The sequence below is a fragment of the Plodia interpunctella genome, chromosome 30, assembly GCF_027563975.2.
Source record: "Plodia interpunctella isolate USDA-ARS_2022_Savannah chromosome 30, ilPloInte3.2, whole genome shotgun sequence".
Taxonomy (NCBI): domain Eukaryota; kingdom Metazoa; phylum Arthropoda; class Insecta; order Lepidoptera; family Pyralidae; genus Plodia; species Plodia interpunctella.
Genome location: NC_071323.1, coordinates 3,615,698 through 3,642,602, shown reverse-complemented (window position 1 = coordinate 3,642,602; position 26,905 = coordinate 3,615,698). Strand labels below are relative to the sequence as shown.

Here is a 26,905-nt window from a genome sequence, read left to right as displayed (position 1 = left end):
GGTGTTTAAAGGACCACCACTTGATTCCGACGAGGGAGACCAAGGTGAGAATATAGTTAAGCTATCGTAACACTCCTACTAATATTATAAATGCAAAAGTTTGTGAGGATGAATGTTTGTTGCTCTATCACGCAAAATCTACTGGACGGATTCTTATGAAATTCGGTACGCTGATAGAATATAACCTGGAATAACACATTGGGTACTTTTTATCCCGAAATTCCCACGGGAGCGAAGCCCCGGGGCGCAGCTAGTAATATAAATGCGAAATAAGTTTGTTTACCTATACTCAACCAATCTTCTTCAAAATTCGCATTACATTGCAATTTGAACTTCAGTACCTTTTAAATCTTGGAAAAATAACTGTTCCCGTGGGAGAATCACGCGGGCGGAGCCGCGGTCAATAGCTAGTGATTCATAAATTAAGAGTTGGATGGTTGACAACGTGATGATTTATATAAACAAGTTTATTTGTTAGACAGTTTTAAAAAACCCCGACTTTCAACATTCATTTCGCTACAACTTTAGAACGGCCGAACAGATTTTCACGAAACACTGCTAAGAACACTCGGGATGGGATCTATGACACAGAAAAAAAAACTAAACGAAAATCGGCTCATCCGTTCGGGAGCTACGATGCCACAGACAGACACGTTAAACTTATAATATACTTCTTTTTGCGTCGGGGGTAAATAAAACATGTGACGTTGAATGAAAACTTTAATATCATTAAAAAATAAATAATGCGACTTTCGTATAATTTCGTAAATCATGTCGATTTAAAACAAAACAATATATTTAATGCAGTTCTACGTATACACGTTTTTTCTTACGAGTGCTAACATGTAAAACAAAGTTTAAAATTTTGATAAAAACGAAACAAACATCAATTCAAACCAACACATTCTAAAGTAAAACATTTATTGACCGCGTAACTAATTTAATTCATATTGCTGTGAAATCATTAAAAGACGTGGTAAGTTTGTTTACATGATAAACACATGTTGTAAAAAAAAAAAACGGAGTTTAACATTTTAAGGCGATTATTCTTTGCACACTAGCGCCATCTCCATTAATAAAATATTTCAACCGACAGACCTACATAAAGCTAAAATTCTAGCAGAAAATATTATAGTTTTCTATAATAAAATGTTTTTTTTAGTCAGTTTTCGATTGAGACAACTGTGATTACATTATGCTATGGAGAACTGTAATACTTTTCAACTATAATTCTTCGGCATAATCTGTTTAAATAGTTTTTAGATTTATTTTTAGTATTTAGTTAAATAGTAGGTAGTTAAAGTAGGACCAATTTGATAGGTCACAAAAGACTTTTTTGACAGTTTTAGCCATAGACTGACAGATGTCAAACGTGTACTTTATAAATGACTTTATATTACGAAATGAAAATAATAAAACTGCAAGGTATCGCCAGAGTAATCATTGTAATCAACAAATTACCTCAAAATCAATTATTTCATAATTCTAACAACATTAATCGCTTGTGTTAACATTTTGAAAACTTAAAATTAATAGCACAACTTGGCACTTGAGCTCATATAGAATGCCAATTGAAAAATAAAATTCTGTATATGAAAACTTATAAAACAATTAGACATATTGCCATGAGTAAATATATTATTTCCCAAGATATAACAAAAAATATTTTACATCAAGAAATAAACTTCGATTTTGCAAAGTTAGATATATTAATAAATTAACTCGGGAGGCCTGACCACGAAACATATAAACACATTACTGTCGTTCACGAACATGTTTCACGAGCTCGTGGTGGGCCGTTGACGTTTTTCGAGCCAACGGAACTCAACTGTTTTTTTTTTCCAGGAGCAAACAGTTACTAAACCAGTTGTCCGCTCGCCGCTCGCGCCGCGCGCTACGTTGGTGCAAACCAGTTGGGCATTCCAACTACTTTTGCAGTTGTGATTAAACTAGTTGTATATTGTTGAGCTTGGAAAACAGTTGAATAAAACGTTTAGTTGAAACAACGCCCACGACACGACTAATATCACGTACGCATCGTGTAAAAAAAGAACCGTGTGTCTTATGTTTCATGGTAGCCGCACAGTTACAAATCTTAGTTAATAGTCGTAAAATCTGTATAATATAATATTAATATATTTTTTTATAATAAATTAAAAATATTCTCCGTTGGAAGTTAAACGGGTTAAAGTATCCAATGACTGTCGTTGACAGCAAATGTGTATAATAAAAAAAGTAATCAGATTACTGATTACAATTTTGTAATCATCAATCGTAATTACAATTTTTAAATCATGATTATATACATCTATCCGTAAGGACGTAGTGGGGACCTTTAAATGGCTACGGATACGTCCATTCAACACAAAAACAAAAAATATTTTCCACGAATAAAGGTAATGAATGGGTTTCTTCGTGTGTATTCTTAATTTTGATCAGAGCTGTTAGTGCGGGTTTTAATTTCACTTATCACCATCGGATCGATTCGAAGTGAGACGCAGCGAACCAATCACATTGCAGTGTGGTTGTCGTTGCGTCAATTGGTTCGCTGCGTCTAACTTCTAATCGAATCGATGGTGAGAAGTGAAAGGCAAACTCGCACTTCGCCCACAGAACAGTTCTTGAGTTGCAGATTACAGAAAAATCGACCATAAGCTCTTACCTATACACGTGGAACGTCACATTTGCTTATTGATTTAGAGATCACAATAAATGTAATCATGATTACTTACATATTACAATAACAGACGCGATGAGAATCTTAACCCTTTCAAAGCGAACGTCGGATTATTCCGACAAACATTCTCGTGTCAATTTCGCGAGTGTCGCATATATCCGACCAAAAACAACTGCTTGTAAAACGTTTCATACAAGTATTGCACATCCCTGGGGCGAAGTGCAACTCACTATCGAAGTGAGTCGCAGCGAACCAATCACATTGCGGTGCGGTTGTCGTCGCGTCACAATAGCTAACTGTGATTGGTTGGCTGTCTCACCGTGAATCGACTCGATGTGAATAGTAAATTTGCTCTACGTACTACGCCTAATAAATAATAAAGTGTTGTATATATAAATTGAATATATAATATTGAATTTTAATTGAAAAAGTTGTAGGTATTTATTTTCGATTCACTATGTTTCTCTTCGTTTCGCACTTCATTTTGCTTACGCCGGAAGCACGTTGTGTACGTTGTGCGACTTTGCCATTTATATCACACCACCGAGTCGATTCGCGTTCTTCTTTTCGAGTGTGTAATTGCTAACACTGGTGTCACATTTTATTCAAGTCGCCTAAACGCATATGACATGACTTTTACGGCTACCCACCGCCATCTAGTGGCAGGTAGTCGCGTGCACACTAGTGAACTAAACTGTCCACCAGTGTGCAGGTTTCCTCGCGATGTTCTCCTTCACCGGAAGCAAGTGGTGGTCGATGAAAACTACTATACACGAGTCAGATTGGTGTACAAACTCGTGTGGCACGAGGATTCGCGTTAGGAGCTAGCTAAGCCTATCACAGTGCGCCATTGTGACGCGACGACAACGACACCGCAAATTGGTCGGCTGCTCGGTCACACTTCACGACTCGACAGCGAGTAACGCAAACCCGTAACTTCTCTCTGTCTCCTCTCCAATTTGAACTGTTTTTTGAAAGTTTCAAGGGCTAACCACATCGGCCCTGGCCGATTCATACTCCGCCAACGTGACCCCATGATTAGACAACATATGGCTTTTCAAACTACATTTCTGTACGAACGCCAAACCGCAAACACCGCACTTAAATCGCCTATCATTGTTATGTATTCTCAAATGTTCTCTTAAAGTCTTCTTCCTCGCGTAAGCCTTGTGACAAACGGTGCATTTGTACACCCTTTCACCGTTATGCTTTATCATATGCTCGTCCAAACTCTGCTTAATGAAAAATCCTTGACCGCACTCCGCACATACATGATTTCTCTCCATCAAATGAACCTTTTTTATATGAGACGTTAGTTTTGATTTCAATATAAAAGACTTGTCACATATATTACACTTGTACGATGCAGCGGTTGTGTTGTGCTCTTGAAACATGTGCCTGTTCCGTTGATAATAACTCGTAAACGATTGATTACAATGCGGACAGTTCGTAGTGTATCTAGCGTTTGTGTTATGTGTATATTTCTCGTGGCACATCATCCTGACGCGCGTACTAAACACTTTTTCGCACACTGAACACTTGAACGTACCAATTTCGTGTGTTCTTTTGTGATTTTTAAGTCTGTGCTTGTTTATGAAACCTAAATCGCACACATCGCAAATATAATTCCTATAATGATTGTTCATATGCTGTAATAAAGTTTTGAAAGTTTCGAATGTGGAATTACATAACGCGCAATTTAAAATCTCGCCGGCCGTTAATTTGAATTCTAAAATGTAATCACAAACATCCGGATAGAATTTTATGTCGTGTTCTTTTATTAAATGCGTTTTCAAATTTCGAATCACGTCGACTTTTGTGTTGCAAAGAACGCATCTAAGATCTGTTATGTCCATTTTAATAGACAAATTGTTTTTGTCGATACGCTTATTGTCGTTTAGTTCGGAGTTTTTGTGAGTTTCTTGTGTGTGCGCGCGCAGCTCGTCTGGACCTGTGCACGATTCTTTGCAGTAAGCGCAGACTATGCCCGACAGAGTTTTATTTGAGAATGGTGTGGCGTTGGAGTATTTCAGCACGTTTTCAACGTTTAATTTGTGTTTTTTGTTTTCGCTAAGGAAATGCATGTCGGTTAAAGCTGGATTTTTTATTTTATCCGAAAATGCTTTCAGTGATATTTTCAATGGGCCCGTCAGCACCTTTTTCGCTTTGCGATCTGAAAAGAGATAAATAATAATAATTAATAATATCAACACAATACGAGAAAATCGATATTCGAAATCATATATATATAATATTAGAGGCCCGCACCGACTTCGCTCGGGTGAAACCATAAAAAGTACGTTTCATCTATCACTGTGCCAAATTTCATCAAAATAGGTACAGTAATAAATACAATTTTTTTCTCTTTCTAAAAATTTGTATGGATTCGAAGTCATTGAAAGATTTTTGTTATTTTAAATTGTAATCTGTTTATGGGTGAATTTCACAAGCGTTTGAACGCGGCGTGTAACGCTTCATTAATGTGCGACATTTTGTTTTAATAAGGAATCACTTTTTTTAATTAAACATTTATAAAAATTAACATTGTACCAATACTTATTTATAAAATATTTAATAATTAAATTGATTACTGTGTATGGTACAATTTAATATACACTAATGATATCCCGCGGCGGAGTTTGAAACGCTCGTGAAATTCACCTTTATAACTGTTTTTTTTTTTGCCGAATAAATCTTTTCTTTCCTTCTATAAGACCTGTGATCAAAAGGTCCCAAAGGGGGCGACCTTGAAACACGTAACAAGTCACTGCGTCCACACGTTCTTTCTTTATCATACACGATATGGGTAAAAGAGACAGCATGTGGACGTTAGTAACGCGCTACTTACGTATGTTTCGTGGTAGACCCTCAGATTTAGGTGTCACAGCGCCATCTACCGACTACGCGGCACATCATCACACCCACGGCGATATGTCAGAGTGACATATAGAAGAGCTGTCATCTGTCATCTTCATTCGTTCCACTCATTCATATGTTTATATCTTTCATTCGATCCATTTTTTTTATACGTTCATCTCTCTCATTCGATTATTACTTGCTAAATTATTACTTCAAAAACTGAACCACCTATGTAACTCTGAAAACGATTTATATACGAATTTTACAAGATAATCGTCAATTATTTTAATTTCAAATTCACACGAGTCTTAAACCTAACAAAAATATAAAAGATGTAATTTTTTCAACAGAAACTACCTTTAAATACTGGAGATAATTCATGAATTTAATTTTTCTCCAAAAAATTAAGTAGTGAACACTTTAAATCTATACTATTATTATAAAGAGGTAGGCGTTTGTGAGTTTGTACGTTTGAGGCGGGTAATCTCCGAAGCTACCGAACCGATTTCAAAAATTCTTTCACCATTAGAAAGGTACATTATCCAAGATTGCTATAGGCTATATATTATTTCAAAATTCCCACGGGAGCGAAGCCCCGGGCAACATCTAGTTATTTTTCTCATAAAATATTAACATTTTACGACTTTTGTCTAAACGTGATAAATACAAAAGTTTTCCTTTTTTTAGTTTTAATGTCGTTTCTGTAAAACGTTAACTCTACGTCCGATTCCGCTACATAACGCTACTGTACTGTCTCGTGTCGCTCGGCTATTGCATACAGTGAACATGTGTAGAGTCGCAGATCAGATTGTATTTTTTTATATGAAAAAAAAAAACTGCGAATCACGAAAAGTCGTAGAACAAAAGTTGCTTATTTTGATGTACCCGAGTAGTCATTAGGAGGTTATGCGTTAGATACCAGTGACCCTGTATAAACATAAGGATTTACCGCGGCTTTTCTGTAAGTCCAGTGTTCGGCCATTTTTCTTCTTCTTCTTCACTGTTACGTTGGAGAAGCGCAGCATTTCTGATAGATTCTTGTCATCTTCCTCCTTCATGTCGTAGTCTGAATACTCCATTTTGAGGTCTGGCGTGGTTTGAAACAAAAAAAAAATGTCGTACCATTCATTTCGAAAATTTACCTTCGTGGGCACTTTTCATAAAATCAAAAACCAAAATCGAATCATTTGTTCAGAAATTAGGCCTTCACAGGCACTTTTCACGTCATATTCTAAATTAAATGATGTTTACCAAAGCTACAAACTACTAGCATTTCGGAACGACCACTGCTGAGAAGCAATGCCGAAAGAAACTCATTCAAACAGTGTTGGTCCCTATTATGCCATACAATTTTTTATACCCTAACTGACATTAGATAAGTACCTTCATTTGTTTGTTCTTCAAACTTTTATACACTCAACCAATCTTCTTGAAACTTCGTATACATAACATACATATTTATATGAAACTATAAGCATATTACATTTCATAAAAATCGGTCCAGCGGTTTAGCCGTGAAAGCGGAACATAACACAGACAAACAAACAGACTCTCGCATTTATAATATTAGTATGGATATGTGAAATTATCAAGAAGATTAAAATAGGCAGAACAGAGCAGGTGAAATCTGATAACAATCGTCAACGCTACAGAGTATTTTTTTACAACCTCGGTGGCGCAGTGGTAAGATTCTTGCCACTGAACCGAGAGGTCCCAGGTTTGAGCCCAGGTCGGGTCATGATGGAAAATGATCTTTTTCTGATTGGCCCGGGTCTTGGATGTTTATCTATATATGTATTTGTTATAAAATATAGTATCGTTGAGTTAGTATCCCATAACACAAGTCTCGAACTTACTTTGGGGCCAGCTCAATCTGTGTGATTTGTCCTAATATATATATTTATTTATTTATTTATTTATTTACATTTTATACTAACCCATGAAAAATATGTCATTATCATCGTCCGGGTCCACGACCTCCTCCTTAACTAATGGCATTTTCTCATCTGAAACAAGATATATATAACATTTCGACAATTGCGAATGTTGAGGTACAATCTGTCAAGAATGTACCTACATTGCAAGTTTACTTTTTAATATATGTATAAAATCTATATATATACCAGGAATCATGTAACTAAACAGTAAAAACCGTACAAAAATTCGTCCGGTAGTTTATCATGTTCATTCATACAGACAGACTTGCAGAGTATATTACAGTATTGTAGACATTTTTAATAATGATGTAAATTCGTCCTCCTAATTTTTAATATATGTATAAGACCTATATTTGTTAATTGACGTCCTTGGAGAAAAGGCTGCGGTGAAGTTTGTTACGCCGCTTCTTCACCTGCGCTTTGGAAGTCGGCAGTAGACTTAGTTTAAGTAATTTTTTGACGTCAATAAGTGATGTATATCATTCTAAATTGAATAAACAATTTTGAATTTGACTTTGTACATAGCAAGTTTACTTTTTTACGATGTTTTTTATTATTTTTATGAGTTTATTATTATAATTTTAAACTTTTTGAAAATTGACTTTCCAGCCAAATTGAAATCTTTATTGTTATAGTCTATGAATTAACATAATGATTCTAAACATATCTACTTTACCTAGGTTTTACATATTTTTTAAAAAATTCTCTGTCCTTATCAAATGATTCTATACATATGTACTTTACCTATGTGTTACATAATACAAATTCTCTGACCTTGTCAACATATTTCTCTGTTTGCCCTTATGGTCAGCTGAGAGAGAACACTTTAGCATAAGCCTCGCTTTAAATGTTTAAAAGTATGTTTATACTTCGAACAAAAAAGTTTAATAAATATTTATCTCACCTACAACACTGAGGCCGGCCGTAAGCTTCTTCTGAAACTCCCTCTGGCACTGCTGCACTTGATGCTTGAAGTCATACGAGTCTCGGAGCCGTGACACACAGATCTCACATATACCGCTGTCACCCTCACTGTCGCCCAGTTTTAGCTGAAACAAAATCAAAAATATTTATTGCAAAATCTGTGTTTGTACATGTACATACATACAAGAATGGTAAATATGAGTGAGAGTTTCAACAGATTGCCCTTTCACGCATGCAATATTTTTCAATAAAAAAATTATCAATACAAGTGTTATCTTAATTCTATTAAAATTACCATTTACATAACCCTAACAATGGTTTTTAAATCTTTCGAGTTTTTTTTTTTTTGTTTTTTAGCAATCATAATCAAAATACTCATTTATATCATAGAATAATTGTTCTAAAAAGCCATTTTTTTTTATTTTCTGTTCAAAAGAATTATTATATAATCATTGTAATCTGCATAATTTATTTTTGCATATTTATTTATCATTTGTGGCAATTAATAGTATATACTTCTGTCACTGTCGTATCGTAATAACGGTGGTTGTATGAATGAATAAATAAATAAGTAAAAAATCGTTACAGGAAACCTTATGTGATAGTGAAGTCCTAAATACTATTCTAAATGTATTTGTATCTACTTAACATAACAAATGACAAATCATATTGTATATCAATCTTGCACCCTATTTATCATCAGCATCGCCTCCGGTGTAAACATAATGTCCTATTATGTTAAGTTTGCATTATCTGACTGAGTTACATCAACAAGAGATCCTAGAAAATCTTCCAGGGACTAACAACGAATTTAGCAAGTTAGGCGTGCCAGTCTCACAACTAAGGATACGAAGACGGGCAAAGTGAAAAGTTGGGCTCCGACGTTCTCTGACGTTGGAGCCTCCGTCATTTTATATCAGAGAGTTAAAAAACCTCCATCATTCTGGTAAAAAAGTGCGCGAAAAACCAAAAATAATAGGTAAACCTTTACATGAATTTCAAAGCATTCCTTGAGCATGTCAGCGTAGACTTCCGTTCGCCCGAGATTTTTATATATTTCTTTGAGATCTTTATCAGGAGGGCGTACGAGACAACATCGGCAGAGTGTCACAGAACTCATATTTGTATTACTATTTCTTTTATTTAAAAATAAATGATTTTAATTTCTCTTGTTTTCTTTTTTCTGGATTTTGTTTTTTTTTTTTATATATTGATTGATTGACGTTGACAGTTTATTAATATGACTTTTTTTATCGTTAGTAAAGTTCATAGAATAGCCAAGGTCTGTAACGTGTAGAAGATTTCCACACAACTTTCTGGCCCAACCGGCTAATCTGAAAGACACGAAACGCAGAAAACACTGGTTTTCTACATTCCGTAAGAAGATATGATAGGGGTTTTCTCTGACTATATATTAATCTCTACATCGATATCGTCAATAGCATAAACGATAATTCGACTATTTGTCGAGTTTTGTGGTCGAACTATCGATAGTCGCTTCGTTACACTAGCTCGAGCCCCTCCTCCCACCCCACCCCGCACCCGCTTCACTCAATCACACACGGATTTGTGTATTGCTACGTTTTGAATTATTTGGATTTTTGTTAAAAATAATATTGTTATCAACTCGGCTTACGTCTACTTATAAGGATGCCACGATAATCACATTATCTCAGGAATCTTAACAAACAACGAATTAACCGTAAATACACAGACCGGTTCCTTGTTTATAAAATAATGTAGACGTGATTACACTTTTGGCGCGCACATGAAAATTAGTGGTTAATAATGGTGGCAACGTTCTGGATATACGCTAGAGGGTGGCGGCGGCTGGATGAGGCTTCAGGGAGGGTATTAGGTTGGGCTGATCGGCCCAGGTTCTGCTATTACCGGCGCGGCCGGCTTGAGGTCGCCAGCTCGTCAGCAGTCCTACGCGGACTTCGCGCACTCAAAGACAACCAGCCTACTACTGTTAGGAATGGATTACCCCTATTGCAGCGCAGGTAAATATAGCCAAATGTATATTTTTGACTAATAATGTACATAACCCACTTTATTTGTAATTTTATTATATATTTTTTTAATATGTAATATTATTTTAATCTAATCTACTTTATACAACAAAAATAAATTAAAACTAATAAAAACAAATTATATAAAAAAAAAACCTAACATGCCCGCAAAAGGCTGAAAGCATTGCCATCTTTAATGGCAATGCTTAATCTCTGGCCTAGATATATACGATAGGTCACCAGTTACCTCAATGATTTTAGTGGAGATGACCTTGTATAATTTGTGGGCTGAAGGCCCCCACGGCCCCAATGTCTCAACCTCATATGTCTCAAATATGTAACAATTGCCAATATTGACATATTTATGCCGTTTGAGGCTTTCCGCAGGCCTTAGACTCAGTGACCAGGAAGATGAGACGGAGCGAGGGTATCCACACATGTGGCATCCCATACCAGGGGCTGTCCCAAACTCCAGGGCACTAGGGTCATTCAATCCGGTCTCTTGCCATCATCCCGTGCCAGACCATTTGGTTCAAAAACGGCAAGCAGATGGACAGTGTCAAGAGCTCCATTGATTATTTATTTGTTGTCTCAAAAAAATATTTTTATTGCAAAAACTAGTATAGATACATACAATTTAACAGTTTGCCCTGTCAGGCGTGCAATATTCATAGAAAGAATCCTCAACTTCTCCCTGTCTGATGTTAACTAATCTGTTACTTTTTATTAACCATATCCGGCCCAACACACTCCATCCATTTGGATTTTCAATTGAAGATCGAAGGATCTTCAATTGAAAATCCATAGCCCTTTGCCGCGCTGTCATTACTATTTCTCAAATTTTTACACAGATAACAATTACTTTTACTATCTGATTTTAAAACAATAAGTATTTTGGTCATGACAATTTATGAGATTATCCCTAAGATTGCTTCCTTGAGAAAATTGACGGATCTAGTGCTGCCGCAATGGTCAGAAGCCTCTGAAAACTACCCAAGTAAATCAAGAATACATTTGACACGCCACGACACCGTCACATGTCGTCCAGTCTAGTATGCTAACATTAATGGATTTCGTAAGTACTTCGGTACTTACTAATTCCATGGTACATTTGCAGTCGTTCGAATAAAAAGGGACCTGATGGCGGCTGGCACTTAAGGTCTTTATTGCCGTTGTTCGAATACAACACAACGGCGATTGTGGCGTAGTGCCGTGAGTGCCGGGCGCCGTAAGGTCCCTTTTGATTTGGACGGCCACATATTATTAGTCCTGGTTACACTAAATTAATAGTTAACTTCTCATTCGTTCACAAATATTTTGCAGAAAAAGGAAAGTCTCCAAGCGGATTAGTTGCTGCTGCAGTCACAAGTGCCAGCGCGCGGAGACCCGCAGTGCGCTGGTACAGCTAAACTTGTCTACACAATGTGCTAACTCAACACAAACCTCTGTTTCCGCCTTGCAGGTAATATTTTTGATTTTGTAATTAGATGTTGCCCGGGGCTTCGCTCCCGTGGGAATTTTGGGATAAAATAAAGCTTAAAGCAAGTTTGGATAATGTACCTTTCTAATGGTGAAGGAATTTTTGAAATCGGTTCAGTAATTTCGGAGATTATTCGCCTCAAACATACGTACTCACAAACGCTTTCCTCTTTAATAATAGTATAGATCAGACTAGCGACCCGTCCTAGCTTCGCTCGGGTTAAAATATAATAAATCTAACCTAACACTATCCACTGGTGAAAACCGTATGAAAATTCTTGCAGTAGTTTTTGAGTTTATCGCGAACAGAAAGACAGACGCGTCAGAAAACTTCGTTTTATAATGTGTAAGGAAACGTAGAACAGCCTTACACATAATTTGTTATCCAAAAAAAGAATCGGTATTTTTAAATAATCGTAACAAATCGTTTTAAAAGATACTTACGTTTTTATGCACAATAGCGCCATTTATAAGGTGCCGTGGACTATCAGACTTGTTGACAAAATCCTACAGGAATAAAAAAAACCGTATGTACCTTCAGGATAAAATGTACCCTAACAGCTGATATCAGCTCCATACCAAATTTCATAAAAAGTTTGGCCCAGCCTTTTGAGCTTGAAGTAGTAACAAACATACTCACAAACTTTCGGCTTCATAATATTAGTGGGATAGATAAAGTGAACAAGTATGAAACTAATTTCCTAATATTATATATGCGAAAGTAAGTTTGTTTGTTACCTACTACTCAACCAATCTTCTTGAAATTATGCATACATGTAGTTTGAAGTGTGGAGAAAGACATAACTTTCATCCCGGAAAAATAACTGTTTATGGGAAACCACGTGGGCGAAGCCGCGTGCAACAGCCAGTGCCATATAAACAAACCCACACTAAGATTTATGATCAAATATTCCAGCCAGTTAAGACGGACGCGGCTGTACAGGCAGACGCACACACTCGTGTGGCGTCCCCGGACAGCGTAACTTCCGCTCCAGCTTGTAAAGTAGGTTCCAATGCGACGTGAACGATACTATATTTTATAAAAAATACATATATAGATAAACATCCAAGACCCGGGCCACGAACCCGGCACCTTTCGGTTCAGTGGCAAGCACTTTACCACCGCGCCACCGAGGTCGTCATCCATACAATTTTGTATCGGTTAGAAAAAATAGTAGTGTTGTGTACCACACAAACATTTTTTACTTTTTATAAAACAAGAGACATTTTAACTTTTTATAAAACTGGATAAAGATATTGTTACTCATACATTATTTGAGAATGTTTCTTTTTTTTTTTGTACCGCAATGCTTTACATATTAATGCTGCACACTAACTAAACTAGATGTTGTGGGCTTCGCTCCCGTGAGAATTTTGAGTTAAAATATAGCCTATAGCAATCTTGTATAATGTACCTTTCTAATGATGAAAGAATTTTTGTTATCGGTTCAGTAGTTTCGAAGATTACCCGCCTCAAACATACAAACTCATAAAGTGAGAAACTCACAAACGCTTACCTCTTTATAAAAGTACTAAAAGTTGCCAGAGGCTTCGCTCCCGTGAGAATTTTGAGATAAAATATAGCCTATAGCAATCTTGTATAATGTACCTTTCTAATGGTGAAAGATTTTTTGCAATCGGTTCGGTAGTTTCGGAGAATACCCGCCTCAAACATACAAACTCACAAACGCTTACCTCTTTATAATAATAGATGGACAGAGATGTAAACATTACAAGTTTTTTATTATGATTGTTGTTTTATGTTATATGTTTAAATATTGATGATTATGTGTTTAAACGCCAATATTAAAGTTGAATATTTATGTCACTAGATGGCGATATCTAGTTTTAGAACGCGCTATCGTGTGTCGCTCGAGAAATTATAGAGTGCTTCGAAATATTTAAAGTTTTTTAGGCTTAACTTTTTGATCATTACACGGTTGTCACAATTCTGAAGTTTATATCTGCAGGTAACTTATGGATATGTTAATTTTACAAGTTATTAGTTTATGACATAGTTACTTTTTACAAACTCACAATAAAATCTTGTTAAGTCTATTTAAAAAGCACCTCAAGTCTTTATTAACTGATAAATGTTATTATACTATAAATGATTTCTTTAATGATAGACTCGGATAGAATTTAGGGCTAGTATAAGTACATTATAATTCTTTTTCTGTTTTGGATTTGTAGTGGACAGCGTGCTCCTCTTTATTTGTTTATATTTGCATACCTATATTCGGTAAAACGTGTAGGTCTAATTCATTTTGACTATTTGTACTCATGTTTTTGCCTTGCTGCAGCACAGCGATCTGTATTCATTTTATGTTTTTTTTATTATAAGATTAGTCTGTTGCTTCTTTGGTGTCTGTGGCAAATCAAATAAACGAATTCTATCTTCTATTTATCTATCTATATTCCTGTTGGACCTCACGTGTATTTTTGACAATCAGCCGATTGTGCAATGTGCCTAATCTATACTATTATTATAAAGAGGTAAGCGTTTGTGAGTTTATATGTTTGAGCCGGGTTATCTCCGAAATTACCGAACCGATTTCAAAAAATTCTTTCAGCATTTGAAAGGTACATTATCCATGATTGCTATAGGCTATATGTTTCTCTAAAATTCCCACGGGAGCGAAGCCCCGGGCAACATCTAGTAAATAAATGAAAATTAAATTCATTTTACACCCCCACCAGGAGCTGATAGTGAACGAAGATGACGTGACAGCACTGCGCAGCTTCCTCAAACGCCGCAACGTGTTCGATGTAGATCTGTATAGATTCGACACCGATGATAATTACAAGAGCACTCTCTTCTACAAGATCAATCCTCTCGTATGCATCGAGAGGTGTCCGAAGATAGCTGACATTGTCTCTCAGGTATAGATGTATCTCTCTCTCTCTCTCTCTCTCTCTCTATCTCTCTCTGTCTCTCTCTCTCTCATGTACATCCTAATCCTAACTAATATTATAAATAAATGCGAAAGTGAGTTTGTCTGTTTGTTCACGCTTTTTTTGCACACATATAGTGTGAAGTACATAGAAAGACATAGTATAAATTTTCACCCCGGAAAAATAATTGCTCCCGTGGCAAATAACGTGGGCGAAGCCGCGGAAAAAAGCTAGTCATAAAAAAATCCTCGCGTGTTCCCGTTTCGTCCTCGCGTGTAAGTGATTTCTCTCTTCCATCGAATGGTTCCGGTTATGTGCGGAGCTGTGACACCGCAAAGCAAAAATAATCTGAACAATGTTGAAAATACGCTAGGATCATTTATTTTCAAAACAAATTGCAGAATATCAAGTGGTTGCAAAACGATCAATTCTCACAATATCCAAGTGCCAAAACGTCCAACATCAAATTTAAATCCACTGAATCAATCAATCAATCAATTTATTTGTCAAACATATAGGTATAAATAATACTCCTAATGTCTTGCTGAATTTGCACTTTTAAATCAAATTTCATATTCACTTCGTGACACTTCTAAATTCCTACTCATCTAAAAATATTGATTATGTTCTAAACGTGAATGCTTTGAGACTTTCAAGATTGGTATGTGATTGATGAAAGCTGTTCAAAAATTTTCCATGATTTACCCAATGAAGCGGTGGTGGTGTAATGGTTAAGACGCCCGCCTGTGTATCAAAAGGTCCCTGGTTCGTATCCTACTCGTGCCGCACGAGTTTGTACACCAATCTGACTCATGTATAGTAGTTTTCATCGACCACCACTTGCTTCCGGTGAAGGAGAACATCGTGAGGAAACCTGCACACTGGTTGATTATCAACTTGTGTATCAAATTATCAAATGGAGAAGGCAAATGGCAAACCACTCCATTAATAATGCCAAGAAAGTTGTTGTGTGTGTTTAATTCCACGTAATGACCACGACCCTCAGCCATGAGGAATACGACTATGAAAAAAAAAACCCAATATTTTATATGATTGCAGCGATCGCTCCGCGAGTTCACCCGCGAGCTGGGCCTGCGCGAGGCGGCCGCCGCGCCCAGACACGGTATGTCCTATATGTTCCTTTCTCTGTTTGCTTCCAAGGTTATACTGGCAGAGAATCTCCGCTTATTGTTAACATTGAGTTGTGCAATAAAGTTTAAATAAATTGATATCTTTTGTTTCAACATTGGGAAGAAAATGTAGTCATCCCACAAAAAAAGATTTGTTCCCGAGATTCACGCGGACGAAGCCGCGGGCGAAGGCTACTTATGTGATTGATAATTTTTAATATATAATGAGTAATGTTTGGTTTTATTATACAACTGCGACAATTAGGAAATAAAACATCGTAATATTGTAGATGACAAATTTTTATTTTGATGACTATTCGAAGCCTCTTATAACATCAGAAACTCCAGTGAAAAAAAATACTGTGATAATGACAATGCTTTCAAAGATACGACAAAAACAACATCACACGTTTTTAGACTCGTCCAAACGCTCCATACTGAATGATACTCTAACGTGACGTCACGATTGAGTAATATCTTAGCGAAAAGAGCTGTTTTTGTTTGATACCTTTGCGTTTATAGTGATGACTTCACAATAAAAGTTGTTTCAAAATTTTAGTCTTTCATGACAGTTGACAATATTTTTATAATTTTTTTAAATGGACTTTAAACCAACTTTGACCAAGCTCATAATGATCTTAAATATATCTATTTTATCTAGAGCATACATATTTTTTACTATTTTCTGACCTTGCCTTATGTTAATTAATGAAAATAAGAAAAAAATCAGAACATTTAACCACAAAATCGTATACTTTGCTTAAGCATGATTACGTCGTTTGAAACATCAGTCACATACTTCCAAAAGTGAGCACTTAAAGTCTTCACTAACGTTTGCAGAGTCCAACAAGTTGGCCAACAAATCGGCCAACGCCACAACCGACAATGACACAACAGTCGACACGGACAGCGATTTCGAATCGGAAACTTACATCACTCGGAGCAAAAAGTCGAATCGAAATTATGCTAAAAGTATAGAAAATGCTGATAGTAATGATTCGAGATCCAAACATGCTTTTAGAAGCGATAAAATAAGTAAAAGTGGTGATAGATCTAAATATAAACATTATCATAAAACTGCAGACGAATCTAATGAAACTGATACTACGTCGCCTATAGAAAAACATACAGAAAAACGTAAAAGCAATCGTCTACACACTAAAGATAGTATTGCTAGAGATATCACCAGCACAGATGGACACGCAACATCTTTGTCTAAAGAAAAACTAGGTACAAGCAAGAAAAATCTAGAAACTGTCAGAGATATTAATAAAAACGATGAATCTACATCTAAATCACAGAGAAAACATATAGAACATTCCAAAGATCACAAACATAATGATATAGGATCTAAAAACGCATTTAGAAGTGAAAAAAGTGACTTTAAAAGTTACGCCAATCGTCAACATACACGAAATAAAACAAGAGATAGATCAATCGACACTAACGATGGCGAAACTGAAGCGAGGCGAAAAAGCAATCGTATAAACGCAAAAGATATAGCCAAAGTTAACACAGACAAACAGATAACTCGTAAAAACAATGATGACAATGACAGTGATGAATCTACAAGTATATTATCTAGAAAGCAAAAAGTTGAAATCGGGAAACATAAAGAGAATAAAGACAATTCAAAAGCTACAGAGAACAAGGGTAATAAAAGGCGTGGAGACAATTCAGAGGAGAGTGTAGAAGACAGAAAGGAAAGAAGGAATTTGTCGATAGCTCGCACTGTGGCTAGTGTTGCGAAAAATGTGGAGCAAGGTGAGTTAATATCTATATTTCATGGCTAATAATTGAAATTAACCAGTTGTTCGCCGCGAACTTAGACCTCGGGAACGCAATACATTTTTGACAAAATTGTGAATATTTCAAAAAACGGCTTAACCAATTGTTTTTCCCCACGCACTTGGAAATTCTATTGGCAGATCCTACATACCTTTAAAACTTTTAAATGTCATCAAAATCGGACCAACGGTTCGAAAGTTATCGCGTTACAAACATTCATACATACAAAAAATGTATTTTTGTCCCAAGCTGAATGTTAGACCTCGCTCGCTCGGTCAAAAAACAGATCGAGTGCGTGTTCAACTTATTAATTACATACAATTTGTAAAATTCTTTTAGATTTTCATGGAATCTACAAGCAATCCTATCTAATATTATAAATGCGAAAGTTTGTGAGGATGTGTGTACGTACGTATGTATGTTTGTGACTCTCTCTCTTTCTCACGGGTAGAATATAACCTGGAATAACATATAGGGAAATTCCCACAGGAGCGAAGCCCCGGAGCGCGGCTAGTATCAAATAAAAGGGCATGTCATGTCCTCATAACAAGCACATATAGTTTTGTTATTATTGTAAAATAAGCAGTTTCGATGTTATTCATGAAAAAAAAAAAAACAGTGTGTCGTTCGGCTTTAATTTTTTTTTGATGCAAAAGTACATGTATTTGTCTTATTAATAAAAAACCTCGAACGCGCCCCATCAAGGCAATGAGCCCAGTACGCTGTCAGCATTTTCCCCGCTGAACTGCCAAGGCAAAGTTAAGTAAAGAAATCACTGTACAGCATATGTCTACAGCCTGTCAATAAAATTAAGATAAAATTATATTTAATTTGCAAAAACCCGTGTAAAACTGACATTTTTTTAGTTATTGCAACACCAAATAGAATGGTCAAGATCGGTCGATAAACACCCAGTGTTGCCGGCCGACAGGAGAACAGCGCATTCATTTGATTTCTTCACATTCTTGACACTGTGTTTGTCCCGATGAGACGCGCTGATATTACCGTATGAGGCTTTAATATCCCATATTTTTAACCCCCGACGCGAAAAGAGGGGCATTATAAGTTTAACGTGTCTGTCTGTGTATCTGTCTGTGGCATCGTAGCTCCCAAACGGATGAACAGATTTTCGTTATTTTGTGTCATAGATAATTTTATCCCGAGTGTTCTTAGCCGTGTTTCGTGAAAATCTGTTCGACCGTTCAAAAGTTGTAGCGAAATTAATATTGAAAGTCGGGGGTTTTTTTATTTGTCTTAACAAATAAATTTGTTATTACATAGAAAACCTGAAAAAAACATCGACGGTGAACCCAAAGTCTTAAGATCAAACCGTTATAAATACAGAGAAAATATTTACAATAACCGCAAAATGTCACAAGAAACCGACGTCTCTGAAGGGAATATTAAGAAATCGTCAGCCAGTATCGATAAGCATGATCGATTTAAAGAGAATCGATTAGTAAGTGATAGTTCTGAAGGGAATATAGAGAGGACTCGTTTTAGGAACGATGAATCTATTATCACAAAAGCTAGAAGGAATCGAAATAATTCTACAAACGACATTTTTTATAAAAACAATACGCGTAAGAAGAATTTGGCAGATAACAATAAAAATGTCGACATTGAATCTCATAGTGATTTTGCAGTAAATAATCGTGTCGGAGAGAGAAGAAACGTTGCAAAGGAAAAGTCTAAAGATAAGAAAGAGATGGAAAATGATGGAAAAAGACCGGATAACGAGAGACCTCGTCGTTCGACTTCTAGTTACGAAGTTACAGAGCCTCTGAGACGGTAAGTACTTATAAATTAGCTTAATTTAATAGTGATATTAAAAAAAAGACCTCCTTGGCCTAATAGGACACGGGGATCCCCGGTCAGCTCGACATGGTAAATGATACGAGACAATATCTTTATCCAGTTTTATAAAAAGTTAAAATGTCTCTTGTTTTATAAAAAGTAAAAAATGTTTGTGTTGTGTACCTACTATTTTTTCTAACCGATACAAAATTGTATGGATGACGACCTCGGTGGCGCGGTGGTAAAGTGCTTGCCTCTGAACCGAGAGGTCCCGGGTTCGATCCCCTGATTGTCTGTCTGACTGACCTGGATCATGGATGTTCATCTATATATGTATATATTATGGAATATAGTATCGTTGAGTTAGTATCCCGTAACACAAGTCTCGAACTTACTTTGGGGCCAGCTCAATCTGTGTGATTTGTCCCTATATATTAATTTCGCGCGTCCGCTCATAACTTATTATTTCTATTATTAACCTGAACCTCAACAGATTTTGAATTAGACCAACCGCTATACAACTGTGATAACCATGTCAAATTACAACCAATTTTGCGTGATGCGCGAACAAACATACAGACATACATACGAAAGTAGCATCACAACTTCAAATGGATTATAATAATAATAACTTATTCAGAAATTAGACCTTCACAGGCACTTTTTCACGTCAAATTATATATAATTTTATTATTAAATATAACATATATAATTATATATAACGAATTATATATAATTTGACGTGAAAAAGTGACTTCACGTCAAAGTGTTTTTCACGTCAAATTATATATAAATTTATTATTAAATATAACATATATAATTATATATAACCAATTATATATAATTTGACGTGAAAAAGTGACTTCACGTCAAAGTGTTTTTCACGTCAAATTATATATAATTTTATTATGAAATATAACATATATAATCATATATAACAAAGTATATATAATTTGACGTGAAAAAGTGCCTGTGAAGGTCTAATTTCTGAATAAGTTATTATTATTATAATCCACATGAAGTGAAAAAGTTTTAATATATTAAATACCAATTTCTCACAAGCTACAAACTACTGGCATTCCATATGAGCCATATAGCCATATAGGGTAGACGACAAATTTTTATTTTGGTGACTATTCGAAGGCCGTTATATCATTAGAAACACACAGTGAAACAATTACAGTGATAATGACAATGCTTTCGAAGATACGACAAAAATAAAATCACACATTTTTGGACTCGTCCAAACGCTCCGTACTAAATGACACGAACAAGTGACGTCACAACGTGCGAAAATGTTCGCGAAGAAAGATTTGTTTGTTCGTCAGCTACATTAAATATCACGTTTATGGTGCTGACTTCTTAATAAAAGTTGTTACAAAATTTAAGTTTTTTTACGATGGTCGAGTTTGTTTTTATAATTTCATACTTTTTGAAAATGGACTTTTAATTTTAAATCTTCGTATTTAGATCCAGCTGCATTGTTACAGTCTACGAATTATCACAATGATCCTGAATATATATATTGTATCTAGATTATATACACTATATATAAGGCAGATGATAGGTACGCTAATGTCAGTTTCTCATGTTTGTGTTAACATTCATACGCCCAATAGGCGGAATATGCTGTACCTTTTAATAACTCTGTATCAGCATGTTCTATGGAATAAATAATCTATCTATCTACACATATTTCACAATTCTCTGATCTTGTTAACCACCCTATTGTTCCTAGTGAATACTCGTCTCTAGAAGACCATGTGATTGTTCAGTGGTTGTCGTTGGGTTCCCGCGCGAGGAAAGTCAACGGGAACAGAATATGGCGAGAATTGCAGGTGAGATAATTTTTTTTACTTTTTTTATTCACTAGCTGCATACAAGCGGTGTTACGCGCGAAAATCACTTACGTTTTTATGCACAGTGGCGCCATCTACTTTATAAAGCGTCATTGATTGTCAGTCTTTTTGATAGACTGTCTACCGACATCTGGCGGCAAGTAGTCTTATACACACCGGTGAACTTAAACTGTCAACTAGTGTGCATGGTTTCCTCACGAAGTTTTCCTTCACCGGAAGTCTATAAATCGTCTAAAAACATTGAAAATTGCATCAAAATCCAGACGTATGCGCGACTTACCATATCCCTTTATGGTTGCTGGAAAAACAATGGACTCAGACGCTTAACGGCTGAGGAAGAAACCAGGAAAACGCTCAGATAAGACAGAGATAAAAAAATATTTGAGAAAATCAGTATTCAACTCCATCAAATTCAAAATTCTTTATTAAATTTAGAATGATATAGGTACATCACTTATTGACGTCAAAAAAATATTTATAAGTCTACTGCCGACTTCCAAAGCGCAGGTAAAGAAGAAGCGGCGCAACAAACTTCACCGAGGCCTTTTCTCCAACAACTTCTCAATTAACAAATGTAGGTTTTAAGTAAAAACGAAGAGGACAAATTTACATCATTATTTAAAATGTCCAAATTTAATTCTAACAGCAAATAATGCCGTGGAACTAAGCTTTTCGGATAGGCCATTAATATGAGCGTCCCATTGTACATTGGAATCAAGAGTGATTCCTAAGAATTTGGTGTTTAGTACGATTAATGACGTCATCAGGAAACAGCACGATGTCAGCCCGCTTTTCTACCATGTATGGCAGATCATTGACGTAAACTAAGAAGAGAAAGGGTCCTAGAATTGAGCCTTGTGGTACGCCAATTTTTACATTGCATCAATTTGATTTAACGTTATTAATATCAACAATGTGTAACCTATCTTTTAAGTAAGAAGCTATTAGCTCAATTGATATAGAATATAAACCGTACTGAGTGAGCTTTCGCAAAAGTATTTCATGATGAACACAATCAAATGCTTTAGAAAGATCACAAAATACTCTGATGGTATTTTGTGAGTTCTCCTACGCATTGTAAATATGAGTGACGAGAGCCATTCCCTGTATTGCATACTGTATTTTATTGGGGTGTTTCTTAGCGTTTTCATGGCCGCGAGCGCTGTCATTTTTCAAATTCCAATAAAGACAAGAATTTATTTTTTTTATCTGACTTTAATAATTAATCTGTACTGTGGCAATGTCAATTTCATGAACGACTACATGTTGCCCGGGGCTTCGTTCCCGTGGGCATTTCGAGATAAAATATATCCTTATAGCAATCTTGGATAATGTACCTTTCTAATGGTGATAGACCTTTTGTAATCGGTTCGGTAGTTTCGGAGATTACCCGCCTCAAACATACAAACGCTTACGTCTTTATAATAATAGTATAGATGTAGTTATTAGAAATTGTATTCTATCATTTTTATTATTGTCGTAGTCGGGTGTCGTATAAAGCACTGTGCATCACTCGAAAGAAAGTACGAATCACAACTCATGTGTCTGCGACGTTTCGGGTCGCATATACAGAATCTGACTGAAATCAGACTTTAATTTTCCGATGAAGACTTAGAGTAGTCAGGTGACCAATGTGAATCCCCGCAGAGCCAGTACCCGCGGCTGGCGGGGCGCGCGCGGTCGTGGCACTCGCTGCGTAACCGCTACCTGCGCGGCCTCCTGCCCGCGCTGCCCGCGCTGGCGCTGCCGCCCGCCGCCGTCGCCGCGCTGCGCGCTGCGCACGCGCAGGGTAACTATGTTTACGTCCAATCTAATCCTTTTATTTGCTTCAATAGGGCAGGTGATACAATATTCACGTAATAATTCATGCAAATGTTAATACATTATTTAAAAAGTGTTAAATGATATCAGATTAAAAGTTATATTTTGAAAATATTATTGAATTTTGTAATCGCAGGCGAGATAAAGTCCAAACGTCGCCCCCCGGTCCCTCACCCGCTGCTGTCTGCCCCCGCGGTGTGCTCCGCCTGGTCCAGACGACCTTACAGACACCCACACAAGTCTGACTCAGTCGACCGTACAGAGAAAGGTAAATTCATAAATATGTATGATATTTTTTATACAGGGTTATCTAACGCATAACCTTCCAAAGGCGCATAAGGTACATAGAGACTGACATCTTTTGTTCTACGACTTTTGTCTAAACGTGATAAATACAAACATTTTACTTTTTTTAGTTCTAATGTCGTTTCTATAAAACGTTAACGTGTTAGATTCCGCTACATAACGCTACTGTACTGTCTCGTGTCGCTCGGCTATTGCATACAGTTAACATGTGTGGAATCGCAAATTAGATTTTTTATATGAAAAAAAAAAATACAAATCACGAAAACTCGTAGAATAAAAGTTGCTTGTTTTGATGTACCCAAGTAGTCTTTAGGAGGTTTTGCGTTTGATGCCAGTAACCCTGTATATAGTAATATTTTACTAGCATTAATTAAACTCTGTGTTTATGTTCGGGTGAAATTTTCCAGCTCAATTTTTAAGCAGATATCTTCAACCGATTGAGCTGAAATTTTGTACACGCGTTTAGTTTATATGACAGTACAGTGTATTGTGATAAGAATGACCAGATGGTGCACCCAGGAACCGCTACAGACCGATGTTTTTTTTGTCACGAATTGTATGCAAAAGCTCTCCGACAAATACTGTAGTATGACATCTATTGATACAATCGACAGTAATTAAGTGAAAATTGGCCCAATAGTTTTCGAGTGTATTCATTACAAACAAAAATACAAATCTTTCCTCTTTACTTTTGGTGCAATAAAGAGTATTGTATTGTATGTAAAGAAAATATATATTTTCTAGACTCGACAGCACTTTCTGGCGCGCCAAAAACACGCTCACAGACAGACGCACAAAACAAAGATGGCGGCGCGACCGCGTCTCCCTCTTACAGCGACCTGACGAGGAGATTCGCCGCGCGGCACTCAGTGTCCACGCCCGACGGACAAGTTTGTATTACTTTCATGCAACTAATTTGTCGATTGATTGATTGATGTATTTATTGGACAAACTAGTGACAGCGACAACTCAGTTTTACTTTCACGAAACTAGTGGCGTGAAATTTGTTTCGCGACATAAATTTTGGTTTCTTCTAAATTTTGACGTTTTACATTGCCTGGATAAATGGGGCCATTCAATTTGATTTTTTTTTATTAAACGCAATTGCATTTTGCAACAATTTGCACGCCATTCGTTCCGTTACGAAAACAAGTTTTGAGTCAGATTTCAGTTTTGAGTCAGGTTTTGAGTCAGATTCATTTGAGTCATTTTCCGGTCAGCTCAACATGGAAAATGATCTTTTTCTGATCGGCCCGGGTCTTGGATGTTTATCTATATGTGTATTTGTTATAAAATATGGTATCGTTGAGTTAGTATCCCGTAACACAAGTCTCGAACTTACTTTGGGCCTAGCTCAATCTGTGTGATCATTATAACATTAGTCAAATGAATCTTATTATCAAAATCAAAACAAAATGATTAACGTATTCACTTAATTAGTTTTATATGTTTATATTAAATTATTGATGACTTTCAGACGGAGCACAAAGGCTCTGTCTCGCCGCCGCCGAAACGGACGAGGAAGCTCTTCAACCCCAACATTAAATTTTGATCTGAAGCATCGACTGCCCTTATTTATGATGATTCCACGAAAACTCGTGGGGAGATTCGCGGGGCTGAGGCAGTCGAGTGGGGGTGAAAAACGAAATAAGCTACGCGCCTTTACGTGACGTCTGTGCCTCTTTTGTTGCATACAAGTGTTGGATAAGGCCAACTGGCCAACTTCGGGCTGATTTATCTGGCAGTTTATCTGTCAGATTACTGCACATCAAAATGTCGTTTGATGCGTGCGATGTGCAAAAACATTTTTATGCCTCGTAAAAAGTTTGATATTTATCTAGCAGAGGAGAAAGTCAGGCCCTTGGTATCTAAACAAACGAACTGAGTGTATTGTATATTGTTATTATTAATATTTTTAAATATTATATGAAAATTGGCGGCCCGTCCCAACTTCGCTCGAGTAAAACAATCAAACATCCCTCAGGAAACTGTGTCGAAAAACGCGCATCAAAATGGGTCGAGTAATTTCAAAGATCTAAGGCTGGTTTTAGTCTTACGCTGACGGCACGCGCACCGTCAGCGCTGATGGCCGAGATATATTGACTGACACGTAGCTACCAGCGCGCACGGTGCTATTGCTACGGTCAGTATGATACTAAAAGGAGCCACGCTGAGCCTCAGCGCTGACAAACTACGCGCTGAGCTATGAGCGCTGACGGTGAGCGTGAGACTAAAATCAGCCTAAGGGACAAACAGACAGCGGGAAGCGACTCTGTTTTATACTATATAGTGAAGAAAACTAGTATTATTTGTTGTAATGTTAATTGCTGTTATCATAAATGCGAAAGTCTGTGCCGATTTCACGGCTAAACCGCTGGACCGATTTTGATGAAATTTAATATGCATATAGTTAAAGACCCCCGTTCAAACATAGGGGTTAATAATATTTAAAAAAAAAATAGTATTTTTTAAATATTAACCCCGAAATTACTATAATCCGTTATAGTCAATTCGGGGTTAATATTGGAAAATTGTGTAAAATGTATAAAATTCATGTCTGTTCCGCTTTCGCAGAGAAATTCACGCGGGCGAAGTTGCGGGCAAAGGCTAGTTTTAGTATTAATTATGTCTCAAGTCTCAAGGTGTCCTAACCACCTGTATTTGTAATCTTATACCGGCTATACATTAATCGTAGTGCAGTTATGAGGATTCGGCACGCAATGTTTATTGTTGTGGTCATTACGTGGAATGAAACATCCACATCACAAAATCTATTAAAATAAGTAGTTTTATGTTTCAAAGTTTTATATTTACGCTGTTATGTCGTGCGTAATGTGCGTATACAGAATAATTCAATTGATTTAAAAAAACAACTTTAAATCACAACAAAAATTAAACAAAAACTATACGTTTAATTCTTCTTCTTCATAGTCGTATACCTCATGGCTGAGGGTCGTGGTCATTACGTGGAATGAAACACACTCAACGACTTTCTTGGCACTATTAATGGAGTGGTTTGACACTGCCTTCTCCATTTCACACACGAGTTAATAATCAACCAGTGTGCAGGTTTCCTCGCGATGTTCTCCTTCACCGGAAGCAAGCGGTGGTCGATGAAAACTACTATACATGAGTGAGATTGGTGTACAAACTCGTGTGGCACGAGTAGGATACGAACCTGGGACCTTTCGACCATTACACCACCACCGCTTCAGCAAAAATGTGTAGCCGGTATTAAATTTTTATATTTTAAATTATCATAGAATTATGTTGTTGTAAATTTTGAGTTTCTTATAAGTTTTTTTTTTTCTTAAACATTGAACACTTCTGTTGTTATTTTTGAATATTTAAGGCTGATTTTAATTTTAAACTAAAATAAAGTCGTTTGTTTGAGCTCATTCGAGACTGTGTTTTTTTTTTA

General features: G+C 36.4%; 2 protein-coding genes across 5 annotated transcripts; one reads left to right on the top strand and one right to left on the bottom strand.

The window, feature by feature from the left end:
* Positions 1–707: 707 nt before the first annotated feature.
* On the bottom strand, positions 708–9,628 carry LOC128682526 (zinc finger protein 1 homolog). 2 transcript variants are annotated; one of them, XM_053767268.1, is made up of 5 exons: positions 9,383–9,628; positions 8,378–8,522; positions 7,474–7,542; positions 6,486–6,623; positions 708–4,850 (listed from the first exon to the last, which is right to left on the bottom strand). In XM_053767268.1, the coding sequence occupies exons 1-5, from the start codon at positions 9,515–9,517 to the stop codon at positions 3,658–3,660; spliced, it is 1,680 nt and encodes a 559-aa protein (XP_053623243.1). In that variant the 5' UTR covers positions 9,518–9,628; the 3' UTR covers positions 708–3,657. The 2 variants fall into 2 exon arrangements, with proteins under 2 accessions (XP_053623243.1, XP_053623244.1); XM_053767269.1 differs by having other exon boundaries at positions 9,389–9,627.
* Positions 9,629–9,929: 301 nt separating this feature from the next.
* On the top strand, positions 9,930–26,887 carry LOC128682343 (probable ATP-dependent helicase PF08_0048). Of its 3 annotated transcripts, XR_010370314.1 has the most exons (13): positions 9,930–10,400; positions 11,733–11,871; positions 12,805–12,891; positions 14,589–14,771; positions 15,843–15,906; positions 16,754–17,677; positions 19,348–19,492; positions 21,237–21,336; positions 23,005–23,146; positions 23,315–23,446; positions 24,229–24,374; positions 24,962–25,524; positions 25,731–26,887. XR_010370314.1 is itself a non-coding variant. In XM_053766991.1 (12 exons), exons 1-12 carry the CDS (start codon positions 10,186–10,188, stop codon positions 25,034–25,036), a joined length of 2,352 nt encoding a protein of 783 aa, XP_053622966.1. In that variant the 5' UTR covers positions 9,930–10,185; the 3' UTR covers positions 25,037–26,887. The 3 variants fall into 3 exon arrangements, 2 of the variants coding, with proteins under 2 accessions (XP_053622966.1, XP_053622967.1); XM_053766991.1 differs by having other exon boundaries at positions 24,962–26,887; XM_053766992.1 differs by lacking the exon at positions 12,805–12,891 and having other exon boundaries at positions 24,962–26,887.
* Positions 26,888–26,905: the final 18 nt, after the last annotated feature.

What these genes read in the sequence shown, in the direction of transcription:
- LOC128682526 (XM_053767268.1), bottom strand. Translation starts at nt 9,517, where the DNA reads ATGAGTTCTGTGACACTCTGCCGATGTTGTCTCGTACGCCCTCCTGAT. An exon ending in GGCCGGCCTCAGTGTTGTAG is followed by an intron (nt 7,543 to 8,377) that starts GTGAGATAAATA and finishes ATCTTGTTTCAG; the next exon opens with ATGAGAAAATGCCATTAGTT. An exon ending in TAATGACATATTTTTCATGG is followed by an intron (nt 6,624 to 7,473) that starts GTTAGTATAAAA and finishes AAACCACGCCAG; the next exon opens with ACCTCAAAATGGAGTATTCA.
- LOC128682343 (XM_053766991.1), top strand. Translation starts at nt 10,186, where the DNA reads ATGGTGGCAACGTTCTGGATATACGCTAGAGGGTGGCGGCGGCTGGAT. An exon ending in GTTACAGAGCCTCTGAGACG is followed by an intron (nt 19,493 to 21,236) that starts GTAAGTACTTAT and finishes TATTGTTCCTAG; the next exon opens with TGAATACTCGTCTCTAGAAG. An exon ending in GAATATGGCGAGAATTGCAG is followed by an intron (nt 21,337 to 23,004) that starts GTGAGATAATTT and finishes GAATCCCCGCAG; the next exon opens with AGCCAGTACCCGCGGCTGGC.